This window comes from Procambarus clarkii, chromosome 71, assembly GCF_040958095.1.
Source record: "Procambarus clarkii isolate CNS0578487 chromosome 71, FALCON_Pclarkii_2.0, whole genome shotgun sequence".
Classification (NCBI taxonomy): domain Eukaryota; kingdom Metazoa; phylum Arthropoda; class Malacostraca; order Decapoda; family Cambaridae; genus Procambarus; species Procambarus clarkii.
This window is the reverse complement of record NC_091220.1, coordinates 14,061,013-14,078,819: the sequence shown is the minus strand read 5'-3', so window position 1 is coordinate 14,078,819 and position 17,807 is coordinate 14,061,013. Positions and strand designations below refer to the sequence as shown.

At 38.4% G+C, this 17,807-nt stretch overlaps 1 protein-coding gene across 4 annotated transcripts in view; it reads left to right on the top strand.

Annotated features, from left to right (window-relative positions):
• LOC123745667 (fibronectin type-III domain-containing protein 3a) overlaps positions 1-17,739 on the top strand; it is a 38,042-nt gene extending 20,303 nt beyond the window's left edge. For 3 of the 4 annotated variants that reach the window (XM_045726469.2, XM_045726467.2, XM_045726468.2), the window contains 7 exons: positions 316-461; positions 1,832-2,092; positions 3,689-3,904; positions 5,774-5,940; positions 8,493-8,623; positions 8,861-9,055; positions 11,055-17,739. In XM_045726469.2, coding sequence (XP_045582425.1) covers positions 316-461; positions 1,832-2,092; positions 3,689-3,904; positions 5,774-5,940; positions 8,493-8,623; positions 8,861-9,055; positions 11,055-11,186 — 1,248 coding nt within the window. In that variant the 3' untranslated portion in view covers positions 11,187-17,739. The remainder of the gene's footprint in view (positions 1-315; positions 462-1,831; positions 2,093-3,688; positions 3,905-5,773; positions 5,941-8,492; positions 8,624-8,860; positions 9,056-11,054) is intronic. The other variant, XR_011224295.1, reaches the window with a different exon arrangement.
• The last annotated feature ends 68 nt before the right edge of the window (positions 17,740-17,807 follow it).

Sequence of the window (17,807 nt, the reverse complement as noted above, 5' to 3'; positions counted from 1 at the left end):
TCATTTTCTGATGGTCAAAACCGTATACAGTATATCATTGGGTTAGGATAGATTATGTAGGTCTTCATCTGGTGAACCCCCCCTTGGGTACGATGTTACTTGTATCCCAGTACAACTTGCGCAGAAATAGTCGGTTTGAGTATGCAGGGTGAGAATTGGATACCTAATTAATTAAACAAGTTATCACACACTTCAGTGGCTAAAGACCTCATGATAAATATCCTCTCAATTCCTGAGTTTACTTTGCCATTAGTGACCTCACAGGTCTGATTCGGTACTATACTGGCACTGTAACTACACATTATTCTTTCCAAGGTGTCGTGCCCTCATGCAGAGTCTTCAGAGTCGTCGTCAACATGCGGTGATGTTGAGTCTGACCTGACATTCAATAACGCATACACTGGGTCTGCCACTACCAGTGAAGTGCGTAACCTGGCTCCAGCTACCACCTATGCCTTTAGGTGAGTTGTCTTAATGTGAAGAATGTTGTTGATAGTCATTTGTTAAAATTTCCTAATGTCTTTTTCCAATTTGAAATTTGAAGTATCAAGCACTCTGGGTGCAAACGGAAAGTTCTATGACTAATATACTGCAAATACTGTAGGCTGCAAAAAGTAAAGGACATCACATGAAGACTTGTTTTGAAAATGGTCCTCCAAGGTTATCACATCATTTCAGTTATATACAATTGGACCAGATAACCTGTTGGGTCTTCAACCTAGTGGGGTGGAAGGTAATAGTGCACAGAAGATGGCAAGATTTACAGTAATACACACACACACACACACACACAATCTCTCTTTAATTGAAGATGTTTATTAATTGTTTTTGCAATTATCAATTCAAGCAAGCTTCCAACAATAGATGGCACATTACTGTGACTCATCGCCTGCCCTTCCATATCCTCCTTTTCCGCCTTTCCTTGCATCTCCTTTCTCTCTTTCTTCCAACATTCCCCTCTTTCCCTCGTATGTCCTTTTCCTACCCCCCTCTCTCAGAAAATGTAATTTTGAAGCATTGAAGTTGCAAAATTAACTATGGTAAACACAACCTTTATTTTAGATCATGGAAATTGTAGAGGTAGGGGTGGGGGAAGGGGGGTAGGTGTTTATATTTCTTAGTGTGGCACTTGGGTCAACCTTGACTGGCCTGTAGCACACTCCTAATCTCCATGTTTCATGTGTGAAAGCTGGGTGAAGCTAGCCCCCAGGCATCTGGTGTACAGCCTCAGAGACATGCATTTTATTCTCCAAATATTGACAAATATTTGGAAACAAAATCCATCCGGGTAATTGAACAGAGAATTGAAAATGCCCAAATTTAGAGTAGAGTAGATGGGAAATTCATTAGTGTTCACATGACGACAAACTGAATTTCAATTACCCTGCTACACAACATCTAACAGTTTCTGAAGCAGTAGGCAGTCTCTCTCAAATCTGAAACTTGTTTTGCCCTAGTAATGCCATGTTTATTCACTCGTCTCTCCATATCACACCTACAGCATCTGTGCCTGGGAATCTGCAACCATAAATTACTTTCGACCCATAATTACTCGATGTAACTCAGCAATTAGAATCAGGCTGAGTATCTTGGGAAGCCACTGGGGCATTTAATTACATTCATTGTTGGATTTTTTCATAAGTTTTAATTGTGAAATTTTTTTTAATGTATTGCAATTTGATTTGATTGATTAAGATTAGGCCACTCAAGAGGTGGCATGGGCATGAATAGCCCGTAAGACTTTTGATTCACTGATTTTAACTTATGAATTTGCATGCAAAAGATGAAAAGAACAATTTGGTATTCCTTCATGTATAAATGTATTTTACAGAATATGTTGCAGCAACAGTGCTGGAGTTGGTCCTTGGTCATCACACGCAACAGTGACTACTCCTGCGGCCCCACCTGCGCCAGTTGCCTACATCTCCTCCTCCCCAGCTGCCACGGCTGTAACACTGCTTTGGGGAGAGCCAGCTAATCACGGTGATCCCATCACTCATTACGTGATAGAAGTGGGTGATAAGACAGTCACAACTCCAGGACCAGAAACAGAATATACGCTAAACGATCTTCAGCCCGAAACTTTGTATAGGTATAGAGACGCGTTTCTTTTTATGATTCTACCGTTTGCCAAGTTGTACCCGTGTTTATAGTGCATAACTTCATTAATATTGTGCATGCCTGGTTGCTTTCATCTTGATATGCTTACCTTACAGTGACTGGGATGAAGTGTGCATGCCTTTCCTACTAGCATTGAACCTATTGTTTTAATTTAATTTTACTGAAATTCAATTTCTTTATTGAATCTGGCCTTAAAATTGTGAATGGAGGTGGCTTCTAACATTTTTCATCGCATTCCATTTGCTGACCACGAATTTCCAAGCACTTATTAGTTGCTTGTTTCCAGCTTCCACTAATGCCTTCTTGGCCTACTATCAATTTAAGAGGCTGATTTGGAATGTTTCTCAAAGTTACTGATGACTGCTAATTTATTTTCTATTCTTATAATGTCTTGTTCTTGGATGAGTAATCTATGATCATGATGCTTTCTATTGACTTTATTAATAAGATGTAACGTTAATTCTTTATTTATCTTGACAATTCATCTGAAATTTGAATCATGCTAGACACTAGATAGTATACATATTACCATTCAATATTTCCTAATATTTTTAGTGCTTAAGGCATTTATGGGCTTGCTCTACTAGACCTGGTTGTGTCCTGTGTCCCGGCATTTACAATTTGTCTTGCCTTTTTATTCTGCACTTCTTCCTCATGTCTTTAAGACATGTTTTGATTAAGGTTCACTTGCCACTGTCTACTTAATATCCTTTGGTTCTCTTTCTTTTAGCCAGTATGGGGCTTTCTGGTTCGAAGTATTACTTTCCAAAACTCCTAATGTTGCCTCATTATATGTATCTTAAGGATCTGTTATCTCCTTCCAATTGCTCTCTTGCCATGTTTGTTTTCATTTGCTTTTGTAATTTGTGGCTTGAGTATACATTCCCCCAAATACTTGTTATAAATACTATGCTAACATTTTAGGAAGCTGGGTATTTTTAGGAAGAAAGAGCACTTTTACTACATGTTTAGTAACAAAAAATATATAATATCACTCTTGCACAATATTCTTTTCAATCTTATGGTTATTTGGGGAATTTCTAATTTATATATACATAACCTGGTTTTTGTGTGAACAATTATTTTTTTTTCCCTGCATCTTCCTTAATTCTTTGGGTTCAGTTATTCTTTTCCCCTCATGTGAAAGAGGTTTTTCATTGGTCTGCCGCCATGTTGGCCATCTCGCCCCTTGTTTACAGTTCTCCTGTGCCTGGTGGTTTGTTCAATTATTTAATTCATTGTTCCCTCCACTAGTTGATTTTTGTTGACTTGCATTCCTACATTTTATATCACATTTTTTATATACTTTTGTAATGGATTATGATAATTTTGCTTGTATATGTGCTCTAGTTTTACCAAATTGTTAAGCTAATGTTGTGTAATCTAATTGTAAAAGTGTCAAGTTGACAGGCAAGTTTAAAAATCAGCTTATGTTTGAGTTTCATAAGCTTCCTAATTCAAAGATATAATGGTGGTGTGCTTACGTATTTTTACATTAATTTATTTGCACCGAGTGTAGGTGGTCACCATGAGCAAGTTGGTAAAGACTAGTTATCTTTCATTTTAGAATACGAATCCAGGCCATGAACAGTGTAGGTCCTGGAGGCTTCAGTGGTATTCACAAAGTGACAACTAGGCCCCTTCCTCCTGCTCCACCCACCTTAGAACTTGTTAAAGCTTCCTACAATTCCCTCAAGATCAAGTGGGGCGATGGACGCAACTTGGACATGCTGACCTACTCTTTACAGATGGAATTCACTAATCCTCATAATGGTACCAGAGAGTAAGTTCTCCAGTTTCGTTTTTTATTATTGGTGGTTGTGGTAGAGGTAATGCTTGCCAGCTTCCATTAGTAGCATAAAAAGTACTCGCCTAGTTGTGCTTGCGGGGGTTGAGCTTTGGCTCTTTGGTCCCGCCTCTCAACTGGTGAAATGTATGTGGCAGTAGTATGGCATTTAATGATATGAACCATTTTCTTTCATTATGTATGCCTTGCTGTGTTTATATACAGTACATAGTTACACTGTATATTGATATAGATGTAAGTTTAAATATAAAATATTGAGCTGTCCTACTGGGTAACGCCTTAAGGTTAGGTCCTACTAAGATCAAGGCAGGTAGACATTCTGCACTAGTGATTGGGGGGGGGGGCGGGGTTAAAGTGTATGTGTTGAGTCATACTGGTGGCAGCGAGAAACTGGAGAATGCTTACGTCAACTCAGAATGACCTCAAAGTTCATAATTGTTTACGTTTTACCTTTCTAAGAACTACTTTGCATCGCGAAGGTGGCCAAGAAGCTCTCACAACTTAACAGTTGACCCACCTGGTCTCTATCTCTGATTTCTAGTTGGTAGTAGTAATAACATTTCCACAAAAGGGTTTTCCTGGTTCAAGCCTTCTTGGAACACCAGAATTCAATAAAATTTCATATTAACCCATAGGAATATTGATTTTATTGCATAGTGAGCTTAATTTTCTTTAACTGGACTCGTATGGTGCGTGTAATTTGCTGTTGTACCCCATCTCGATTTTTTAATTAACCTGCTTCTAGAGTTATCATCAGTGTTTGAAGGAAAGTAGGCACCCCTAGTAAACAAGGCAAATGATTATTGCCGCAGGGTAAATACCCTAACTATGATGTGCCCGACTGTCACCAGGTGACGGCCCACGTCGCATGGCGTTTCAGCCATGGGAGCCGGTCGGCCGAGCGGACAGCACGCTGGACTTGTGATCCTGTGGTCCCGGGTTCGATCCCGGGCGCCGGCGAGAAACAATGGGCAGAGTTTCTTTCACCCTATGCCCCTGTTACCTAGCAGTAAAATAGGTACCTGGGTGTTAGTCAGCTGTCACGGGCTGCTTCCTGGGGGTGGAGGCCTGGTCGAGGACCGGGCCGCGGGGGACACTAAAAGCCCCGAAATCATCTCAAGATAACCTCAAGATAATCTCAAGATAGCCAGTCTGCTCCTTCACTCTTGTCTGGTCTCACAAGTCAAATACCCATTACCTCCTGATTGCACCTCTCTCCTGGCTGTTTACCGAGGCGGACTGCCCCTCTCACATTTACTTTAATATGCCACAGCCAAAGTGTATATTACAGAAATCCCCGATACTTAAAAATATGTACACACAAAATTTTTGTGTGTACTATTAAGACAATATTTTGGGGTAGGAATTAGGAATAAATTTTGAGAATGACAAGAAGAGTGTAAGCTGAATGTAACTGCATTAATATGTGACTGTACCTCTGTGTATGCAGTATTTGCCTTCAGGTGTACATATTGAACACTCTTGGATATGTATTTGAAGCTGCATACCATTCCATACTACAGATCCTTGTTGATTTCTAACCACAAAGATACTAGATAATTAAAATGTTAGAGAGACTGGAGCAGCATTTTACTGTCAGTTGAACTTATTATAAATGATATAATTACTTAATTTGTCATTAATTGTGCTTAATCCTGAGGTTATACGTGTGTTCTACATTTTGTGCTGTTGATATAATGTAGTGTAGCTGTTTAGGTAGCATTTATGTTTGTGTAATGTAGCTGTTTAAGTGTGACAGAAAATTGGATTAGTTGGATTAATTTAGTGTTAAAAAAAAATGTTATGTAGTGTATATATATATATGCCCCTTGCTCCTCCACCTAGGTTTTATCAAGTATACAGCGGTACAAACCAGAACTATAAAGTGGTGAGGCTGGAAGAAAACACCGAGTACCGTCTTCGTATCTGTGCCAGTAATGAGGCGGGTGTCGGGCCTTATTCTGCGGTGGCTCATCTTTCAACTACTAAAGCTCCTCCTCCTCCCCTTAAAGGTACAGTACAGTAATTACACAATTCATTTTTTCATTGAAACTATGTGGTCGCTTTATATATATGTCCTTGAACAGTATATCACTTGATGCTTATTTTGCAGTTAGTTGAATACAGTATCTGAACCTTTTATTGAAAGTTCATTGACAAATCTTTCAATAAAATTGTTAATGCTTAATATAGCTCAAGACTGGTAAAGGGGGAAGCGGTGTATCGAAGGGGTTCTAATGAATTAGTTCTCATTGTCCATTTGACATTTTCTTAAGATAAAGTAGTTGTCACTGCAGCATCTGGTCACTTTATGTAAAACACAGAAATCCTAGTTGTACATGTGTGGGGTAGTATAGCTTTGTTTATTAAGAGACAATTTGCATAATGTAATGTCAAGAGTAGCCAATTATGGAGTGGTTAATGGCTTCATGTGCTGGCCTGGCAAGGGAGATAGACCCCTGGCTTAAATCCTATGGAGGATGGGACAATTGGGCACTGTTCATTTACTGTTCACCGCCATAATTGGGAACCCATGATGTAAAACAATCGGTTCTTATGTGTTCCTATAATTGGGAATATAATGATTAGTTATATAAAGTGTTGTATATAAATATATAGTATATACAGTATATAATGAAGTAGAAGAACTCCCAGAACCCCACCAACCAGGTATCAACCAGGTATCAATCAATAAATTTAAATAAAATATAAATAGTTTAGAATGTATATGATGAAACTTGTGCCAAAACTTTGTTCAGAGAAGTTTAAAAAATTAGTAAGGATGAAAGATTATTTCTAGAGCTGGGAACCATGTTGATCAAATGCTGGCTTAGGTCATGGTTTCATTTCCCATTGTTTTTGGTAAGAGGACTTTCTAGGTTTATTATTGTCTTCCTAAGACAATAATAGACCTCTAGGATGCACCCAACCAAGGGTCACTAACTTTTGGGTACCAGGTACCTATTTGCTGCAAGGTGAGCAGAGGCATCAGGTGCAAGTAAATGTGGCCAGATATTTTAGCCCTGCAATGGAATCTAGCTTTAATCCAATCAGTTGTGAGCTGACTGCACTAATCATTGTACTACAGATTCATTGCCTCTTTTGAAGATTGATGTATGTTAAGTGTCTTTTAATGGAACCTGCAAAATGTGAATTGATTGAGATTTACAAAAATGTTTATGTACAGTTAATTATAAACATAAATGTTTTAGAATATAAATTCTTCCTCTTCACCTGGAATACTAGCTGCCTTTGCTGACCATAAATATTGGACCTTTTAGGGCATTTAAAAATCTCCTGGAGTTGGGTACATTTTAAAACAGGTTTGCTCCTTAAGTTGTTCTATTTAGTGGTAGTGATGACATTGGAGACACGAGAGAGAGAGAGAGAGAGAGGGAAGGGGGGATTTCTGCTGGCTAGATAAAAATGAAGAGGTTTTGTTAGTAATGTGCTGTCAATTTAATGCACAAAAGTATTGATCGTTTTTATGTAATGGCTTGGCTTCATGCCTTTTTGTATAAGTTCAATGATTTGCAAAAATGCGTGTAAGAAATTAGAAGTGTTAGGTGGTTAAATATGGGTTGGGTGTGGGGTCAGTTGTAGAAGTTGGATGTAAGGAATTTGGCAAATAAGGAGTTAGCCTTCATGATGGCAATAAAAGTATGCACTGCTGTGAATTGCTGGAATATAAAATGGGCAAACATTCAACATGTTGATATTAATATGCTAATAATAATAATACACATGCAGGTATTATTGCTGCCCACAGTTGACCAGTATGACCAGGCCTTTTGTTGAGTATTTTAATCGAGGCACGTTACAATAGGTTTGAGATGTCATTAACCGAGTGCTGGTTTTGATAGGAAATTAATCAGTATGGGCGAGACCAATGCACTACCAGGAAATAAGCAAGTGGTTTATGTTCTGGGAGAATGGTGTGTGATTACTTGGTGGGCAGTATGTACAAAAAATATGCAACACATAGGGAGGCCGAGCAGACAGCACGCTGGACTTGTGATCCTGTGGTCCTGGGTTCGATCTCAGGCGCCGGCGAGAAACAATGGGCAGAGTTTCTTTCACCCTATGCCCCTGTTACCTAGCAGTAAAATAGGTACCTGGGTGTTAGTCAGCTGTCACGGGCTGCTTCCTGGGGGTGGAGGCCTGGTCGAGGACCGGGCCGCGGGGACACTAAAGCCCCGAAATCATCTCAAGATAACCTCAAGATACATATCATCTTAGGAACTAAGTTATTACTCTAGTTTTGTTGAGGCACTCCTAGTTGGTTGCTAGGCTGTGTATATTTAGTCACCCCTTCCAGTTTCTAGCCAGACCCAGTGATGCTTAACTGGTTAAATAATATGCAAATCATCCCTAGCAAGATGTGCTGAATTAGTATTAAACCATTTACATGTCACATCAGAATGTCTTGAGAATTGTTCAGATATGGATAGGTGTGAAAGCAAATTGTCCATTATTCACCTTGTTTCCTTGTATTAGAAATGGTCTCAGGTCTTAGGTCTCAGAAATGATACAGAATTATTATTATTATTATTATTTTGAACAGCTCCCCGTGTAACAGAGAGTGCAGAAGGAAGCCACATTGTTGAATGGTGTAGTGTGCGTTGTCCAGGGGAAGACTCCATCCTGTATCGTCTTCAGGTGCTACAAGCTGGCAAGGATCAGGATTATTACGTGGTATGTTTTTAATGCCACAAGTTAGTTTGTCCAGAGGAAGTTATTTATCAGTGCATTCTGCATAGTTAAATTTTCTAACATAATATAATGACTGATATATATTGTGTTAATGTGTTTCAAGGGCATGCATGGTGTCTGGTGGGTATCGTAGTAAAATATTCCACAGGAAAATAGTAGCTGCATTAATAACTTGTCACTAATGCTGTATCAGTATCACAAAGATTTCTTATATTTCAGGCATACACTGGAGGTGAAACTTCATATGCACTGACTGGTTTGGAGCCTCATACTGGCTACTATGTGCGTGTTTGTGGTGTGAGAGTATGTGGAGATGGAGAGACAATGGCGGGTGCTTACTCTTCTCCAGCACTCTTCAACACCCCAAAACCTGCTCCAGTAACATCTACAAAAACTGCTGCAAACACCACCCAGGTAGAGGATTACATAATTGTTATATTTGCAGTAGGATTGTGATGTATACATGTGGTGGATGTGTTACAAGAAACCTGAGCTGACCTGACCTAACATGGGGGAAATCCAGGCCACATTAAATAATAGGAACATAACGCAACCATTATCCAATCCAGGACAAGAAACTGCCACAAACACAATTTTAATAATACTTTATATACAATAACAATGTCTGTATAGTAATGTATTGTGGAGGGCTGAACAAGGGCACTTGGTTGCTAATTGCATTGAGAGAGTTCTATACTGTTTAGCCACATCAGCCCTAGAGTCATTAAAAGCCTACCTGGGACTAGAGACCAAAACCTGATTTCCCTGTCTTTCCTCCAAGAGTTTGCTAACCTTTGAACTCTGTCCAGTTGTGGCTCATTTGCTTGTGTATCAATTTTATTCTTCCGTATTTGCTTCACACGTGTGTGTGTGTGTGTGTGTGTAAGTAATTATCCAAGTGTAATTCCCAAAGTGTAGTTACAGGATGAGAGTTATGCTCGTGGTGTCCCGTCTACCCAGCACTGTTTGTCATATAACGGTTTGAAACTACTGACGGTCTTGGCCTCCACCACCTTCTCACCTAACTTGTTCCAACCGTCTACCACTCTGTTTGCGAAAGTGAATTTTCTTATTTCTTCGCCATCTTTGTACCTTAGAAAGTAGGGATTAGTTTTAGAAGAGATTGGCATCTAGTGAGTTGATAAAAGGCATCATGAGCATCAATGTCACATATCCTGTCTTCCATTCTCCTTAGGTACTTAATTTTCTTATCAAGGAACTCATCAATGGGGTTAGACTCGAGCAGGGGCTCCAAGGAGAGTGCTGTTCGTAGGGCTAAAGACATGGACTCTGGGCAAGACTGATCTTACTCTAGCTGCAACCCGTTCTCGCAAATTCGTATAGTCAATATTGACTTATTAAATAAGTGCATAGGTGACATACTAAACATAATAGATACCCTTAAAAAGCTTCATAGAAAACACCGACCTTACCTAACCTTGTTAGTATTTTAACATAAGCATCTTATCGCTTCGTAATTACAATTATTACTTAACCTATACCTATAATAGGTTAAGTAACAATTGTAATTACGAAGCTACAAGATGCTTATCTTAACATACTAACAAGGTTAGGTAAGGTCGGTGTTTTCTATGAAGCTTTTTAAGGGTATCTATTATGTTTAGTATGTCACCTATGCACTTATTTAATAAGTCAATATTGACTATACGAATTTGCGAGAACGGGTTGCTAGCTATGATGTCTGGCTTTGAGGAGACTACTTCACACTTGGAGGGGTTTAAGGAGGTTTACTTCTACTGTCCTTGTACCCATTTTCACCTTAGCATGGAGGTATCCATGCTTGTTTACATCTTTCTCCAAAGCAAAATATAAGTTACCTATTTAGATGCATTAAATGTGCCAAAACTAGAAAATAGGCAAAAATGCAGCGATATGATAACAACAAAGTATTAACATGAATCAACAAAATTGATAAGGAAGAATTCTTGAGACCTGGCACTTCAAGAACAAGAGGTCATATATTTAAGGTAGCTAAACAAAGCCGACAAAGAAATGCGAGAGAAATCACTTTTGCAAACAGAGTGGTAGACGGTTGGACTAAGTTAGATGAGGTGGTGGAGGCCAAAACTGTCAGTTTCAAAGCATTAAACGACAGTGTGTGGGAGACATGACACAAGTGTACTTTCATGGCTCTCATCCTGTAAGAACACTTAGATAATTAGGTAATTACATAGTACATTATTTTAATGATCTTGGTTACTTGCTTGCATTTAGTGAATGGCAAAAATATTGCTTTGTCTAAGGATTTAACTATATATTTTATAATACTGTAATTTTAAATTTTGCAGTTCTGTTAAGTACAGTATTGCACATAAATTATTACATACAAATAATAATTGATGTATAGATTATTAAATGTTTTTATTTTATTTTTTATTTTTTTATTTTTTAGGAGGTGGGTCTGCAGTGGCACAATCTCAGTGATCAGCAGAAGGCTGCTGCTATTCTGGTAGTGTTTTCTCTCTTCTGTGCTGTTGCTGCCATTGGGTTGCAGCACTTCTTGGCTCCTGATGCTGGACGGTAACCCAGCGACGATGCATAATTTCGGGTGTTTATTTTTGTGGAAACTATCAAGTTTAATTACTGCAATGTTGATGCCGAGAGCATGAGACCCACAAGTGAGAGCCGAGGCATCGTGTGGTTGGTGCACAATGACTGTGCACAACTAGCTTATGTACCTCTAGATGCGCTCTGATCAAAGGTGCAGGTACTGTATAGCTCGAAAATTGACAGGCCATCGTGAAGCCCTTTGGCCTTGTGCTCCCGTACAAGCGGTCTCTGAATTTCCCCAAGTGAGTTTAAAATGGTACATTGCAATTCATATTGTAATTTTACAGACACATAAAAATATATATTATATGCTTTTACAGATGGCTTTTTTATACAAATGTTCTTTTCCCATTCTAATATACTGTTTGGAAAAAGATTTTAGTACCAAACTACTGTAGTTAAGAGATTAATATACTGTATATTAAAGCAGTCAAATCATCTTCCTCTGATATGAGTGCATTAATAACTTGCTAAGAAATTGAATAAGGCTGTGTGTGCACAATATAATTACTGTTGTTGTCAAATGTACCATTCTATCCTCACTCAATACAAATAAGGTGCTGACTCTTCATGTGCAGTTGCAAAACCCTGCTTCCCAAAGTGTATTTTTAGGAAAGTACATTTGCTTGATATTTTGTGCTGCCTAATGTGTTGTTTATGATGTTGTGAAAATTAGTTTTATATAGCAGATTTGATTTATAAAATTTACCTTTGTCAAACTTCTTTTTTCCCCTGCAGATGTTCCAGGTAAATCACACATTCCGTGAACTGAAATCTCCACATTCAGATGTTCATTTCTAGTTTAAGTTACAAACACATTGTAATAATGGACCAAAATAGCTGCCACTGATAGTATTTGTATACCCCATACGTACTTAGGATGGAACTGATATCCCTTGTAAGCATTTAAAGCATGGCACCTGGATTCAGTTGACTAATCATTTCCACTGCCTCTGGATGCTAATTGTTGCAACACTGGTGCTCAATAGTGGTTGGTGTGGTGTTCCTGTGCTGAAGTGTGATGCTCGGGTCACATCTGGTTCAGTAGCGGCGCTGCTTTAAACTCATGTTAGATATCACAGTATTTTTCCGTGTGCTTTATACCTGTCGGTGCAATAAGTGGTGGATACTTTGTCAACAGTATTTAGCTCCAGGGCATTATTTTCTCTTGGTGGATGTTGAGAGAAGCTTGGATGACTTAAATACATTCATTTATGCTTCTTGAAACATTTCTTATAATTTTTTTTATCCATTAACAGGAGGGTTATAGGACAAATATCTTTCAATTCCTTAATGCTAAAATAAAATTTTATTATGTAATATATATATATATATATATATATATATATATATATATATATATATATATATATATATATATATATATATATATTATATAAAAAATTAGTATATTAGTATATTTTGGGAGCAGGTTTTTTCTAATACATATGCCCTTAAACACAACAGCATTGTGACTTACTATTAATTTTCTTTAGGATATTTTCCATTCTATGTGAATATCTTCTAACATCTGGAGGGTTGAAGAAACGTTAGATCACTTAATCTTTCCATTTTTATTGTTCGACGTTTCGTCAGCAATGTGACATCTTCAGGAGTACACTATGTTGCACTAACTCGGCTATACTGAGCTTACAAGGATGTTGGTTTTTAGATTTAGCTATTCTGAACAAAAGGTGCAAGTAGCACAAGCTATGGTGAGCCCATAGTGGGTTTACCTGGCACTGGAGTGGGGCTGGAACTGAATGAACTGGAACATTCAGTTCCTTACAAGGAGAAATCTAGACTTTTATAAGTGTGGGTACACCCTACTCTACTATTCACCTAACCACCTTAATTGTAGGGCGACGCGAAGGGTAGGGCGAGGTGATTGTTGCCCGACTTGGTCTTCTAGCTGTCCGCCATTGTCCGCCAATGTACGTCTTACATTTTCTGTCTGGATCAATGGAAGGCCATCGAACATATGTATACTTAAAGCTGAATTCATCTGGATGTTGATTACTGGTGTCGGCTTCTGAATCAATTGGGCTGGACGGTAGAGCGACGGTCTCGCTTCATGCAGGTCAGCATTCAATCCCTGACTGTCAAAGTGGTTGGCCACCATCCCATCCCAAATCCTTATTCTGACAACTTCCAAGTGCTATGTAGTCATAATGGTTTGGTGCTTTCTCCTTAGTTTCCTTCCCTTCCCGAATAAATACAGTCTCAAGCGCATGAAGCCTCCTACAATCACTAGCACAGATGATCGTAGGAGGCTTCGTGTGTGTGTGAAGCTGTGTTAATTCGGGAGCTGACACCAGCAATCAACATCCAGATGAATTCAGCTTCACTCATACAACTCTTAGATGGTCCTCCGCTGATCCAGAGGGAAAATGTAAGACCTACATTGGCGGACAGCTAGAAGACTGAGTCGGGCAACAATCACCTCTCTCTACCCTTTGCTGCTCCCTACAATTAAGGGGGTTGGGTGAATAGTAGAGTGGGGTGTATCCACTCTTATAAATGTCTAGATAAAATGTCCAATAAAGATGGAAAGAATAAGTGATCTAGTGATTCTTCACCCTCTAGAAGGTAGAAGATATTTGCATAGAATGGAAAATATCCAAAAGAAAATTAAATCACAATGCTGTTGTGTTTAATGATGTGTGTATATATATATATTATATATATATATATATATATATATATATATATATATATATATATATATAAAATGTGTAATATAGATATACTGTATCTATAGATATACTATATATCTATATACTGTGTATATATATATATTTTTTTTTTTTTTGCAGGGATAGATATATATAGATACTGTATAGATATATATCTATATATAATAAAAAAAAAATTCCTTGCACACATTATTTCAAACTGACGTAAGAGGAGTGATGGGTAAAAATTATTGCTCTCTGGTTCCTAGGTTTTTGCGTGGCACAGGGAAGCAGGTCGTCTGTTATTCTGGTTCCTTTGGTCCTCTTGTTTAGGCCCTAAACTGTGGCAGCATTAAAGTAAACGTAACCAGTCGTATCTTTTACATTAATGCAAGGGCCTATTTTTTGTTTTCCTCTGAAATCCAGGCTATTATGACTAACATGTTGGTTATAGATGGAATTTTCAGTAAGGTAACAAGAAATAAAACATTTCTCATAGAAGGCAGTTTGATGTGTCCAGGCAGAACTAAATGGTTATATACCATTGTGTGATGTTCGAGAGTTGACATAAATAAATAAATATTATATTGACACACACACGTACGTAGTTAGTAAACAGTTGATTGACAGTTAAGAGGCGGGCAGAAAGAGCAAAGCTCAACCCCCGCAAACACAACTAGGTGAATACACACACACACACACACCACATCACACACCACATCACACACACACACCACATCACACACACAGGTGCACTGACAGGGTAGACAAGGAAGGATTTTTTAACATGGGTGGTACACGCACAAGGGGACACAGGTGGAAGCCGAGTACCCAAATGAGCCACAGGGATGTTAGAACTTTTTCAGTGTCAGAGTAGTTAGTAAATGGAATGCATTAGGCAGTGATGTGGTGGAGGCTGACTCCATACACAGTTTCAAATATAGAAATGATAAGAGCCCAATAGGCTCGGGAATCTGTACACCTGTTGATTGACAGTTGAGAGGGGGGACCAAAGAGCCAGAGCTCAACCCCTGTAAGCAGAACTAGATGAGTACAGAGAGCAACTTCAAGAACAAGAGGATAGATTCAAGCTAAGGAAACAAAGGTGCCAAAAAGTATTTGAAAGTTTTCTTTTGCAAACAGTGGTAGACGGCTCGAACAGTTTTAAGTGAGGTGGTGGTGGTGGAGGCCAAAACCCTCGGTAGTTTCAAAGTGTTATACAACAAAGAGTACTGGGAAGATGGGACGCCATGAGCATAGCTCTCATCCTGTAACTACTGCACTTGGGTAATTACACACTTGCACACATGAGGAAAGGCTACTGGAAGTGAACCTCATATCACTAGAAAACAAGAGTTAGAAGAGACATGATTACCGCATACAAAATTCCCAGGGAAATTGATAGGATAAAGACCGATTATTATTTAACATGGGGTGGTACTCGCACAAAGGGACACGGGTGGAAACTGAGTATCCAAAGGAGCCACAGAGATATTAGAAAAAAAATCAATGTAAGAGTAGTTAACAAATGGAATGTACTTGGCAGATATTGTGGAGACATACTCCATGCAGTTTTTAATGTAAAAATGATAGGGCCCAATAGGCATAGAAATCTGTACACCAGTTGGTTGAGAGGTAGGACCAAAGAACTGAAGCTGAACCCCTGCAAGCACAATTATACGAGTACACACCAATACATGCACAAAAAGGCCTTTGATACAGTACCTCACAAGAGGTGTGGTACTTACCTCACAAACTCAAGAGGCAAGCGAGAGTAAGCTGAAAGACACTTAACATGGGTAAAATATTACCTAACAGACAGGAGTCAGAGTAACAGTGAGAATATTGAGAATAACTAGGGGTAACAATTGGAATACCTTGAAAATCTGTGCTGGGACCCATTCTGTTTCTAATTTATGTAAATGACCTGTTCACAAGAGTTAAGTCTAACATGCCAATGTTTGCAGATGATGCAAAACTAATGAGAAGAGTTGTGAGACAGATGAAGGTTGTAAGATTCTCTAGGGTGACTTCAGCTGCAGGACTGGTCCGAGAAATGGCTACTGGGGCTCCACAAGTGTAAGGTGATGGAAATGGGAATAGGCAACAGGATACCCAGAAGACAGTACACAAGGGAAACTATCTCCCTTTATTGAGAGAGAGAGACCTGGGAGTGTACATATCACCATAACTGAATCTAGAAGCGCGCGCACAGGATAATGACAGTAGTATACTCTACATTAGTAAAAGTCATAACATTATTCAAGAACCTAAATAAGTTGGCATTTAGATCGCTGTATGCTGTTTGTGAGACCAGTTTTAGAATAAGCTGCACCATCATGGAGCCCCATCTAAAGAAACGCACAGAAACGTAAAAGTTCAGAAGTTCGTAACAAGCATTATCCAAGAATTGTAAGGGATGGGAACTAAAGAGAGACTGAAGGAACTAAACCTGAGGATGCTAGAAAACAGAAAGGGAGGGGGGGCATAATACAAAGATGTAAAATACCTAGGGAATGAATAAAATACCTAAGAATGAAAATTATTTTATGATTCAAAGTATAATATTGTAAGTATTCTGTAATTGGTATTGGTAGCTTGCTATATGATTTGATGCCATTTGTATTTGTTCTGCAAATCGTAAACGTTGAATGTTAACCGTTGCAGAATTTAATGGTAAACCTCCAAAGAAGTATTTAGAGTTTAATAACCTACAGATTAAAGGGTTTTCAAAGCTAACTTTGGACAGGTGCAATTGTTAAAATATTAGTTTGGTTCTTTGGCACAATCTGGTCTGAGCAAAGTGGTTGCCAATACCCTTTCCATGTGGCCGACTGGAAATGTTATTGGCATCAGTCATCCCAAAGTGGTGGTGGCTAATTTAGGGGAAACTGCCGTATATTTTCAAGTTTTTTTTATTGTGACATTTCTTCTGGATTTTTTCTAAAAACTAAAATTGTTTTTCCCACTGAATAATGCTGAAAGAAAATTATATAAATATACAGCACTGGGCATTCTTGCTGTGATATTAACAAGGCTTTGACTCACTAGGGGTGGGGGGGAGGTGAGAAGTTACATTGACAACATTTTTGAGAATTGCCACTCACTTTGGGATGTGGAGTTATAATAAGGACTAAATTTGTGTAATTAAAATTGTACTGTTCCACTTGTTGGTTGGACTTTCCATGTTTCTCTCTCTCTCTCTCTGCCAGTTTATCAAGGATTTGTGTTCAGTAGTGTATATGTGTCAGAATGGAGATGTAAATGTTGCCAATGATTTATGCTGTCAAATGTAACTCGGTACACAACCTTGATGATTGATAAATGGAGGAAGAGGATATTCCAGTTGCTTGTTAGGTAGGGGTAGTCTTGCACCTTGTTGCCGTTTTGTTCACCTTAGTTCATTGTTTTGGCCCTCAAGTATATTTTTGGATATGTGACAATTAGAGTTCTAAGACTTTGTGTACCATAGCCTTGTGTAAGTATATCGTATATCATAAAAATATTCTTTATACATAATAGTACTATAAGTAAAAAAAATGTATACTCTCATATTGCCTGCAGATATGAATTATATTCTATATATTATATTTTGTTTTAATGTTTCCATAGTTCTAGCACTTGAGAAATGGAAGTGCATTTATGTAGCAGTGACTGAGGGGGCAACCTCACACAAACACCTACCATTGTCTTCTCAGGAAAGTGGTGTGTGTGTATAGTAGGGATTACTCATTTAGTAAAATTTGGTGCCAACTTATTTGAAGATCCGGTGAGTTTTCTAAAGTGTGGATTTACCTGCCCCTAGACTGTTCTTATCACTTTGCCATTTCAAAATAAACTATGAGGAAAGGATATTTTCTTTCTCATCTTCCTTGAAGCTGTTATTGGAATTGAAATCTTGCTGGAGATAATAAAAATGA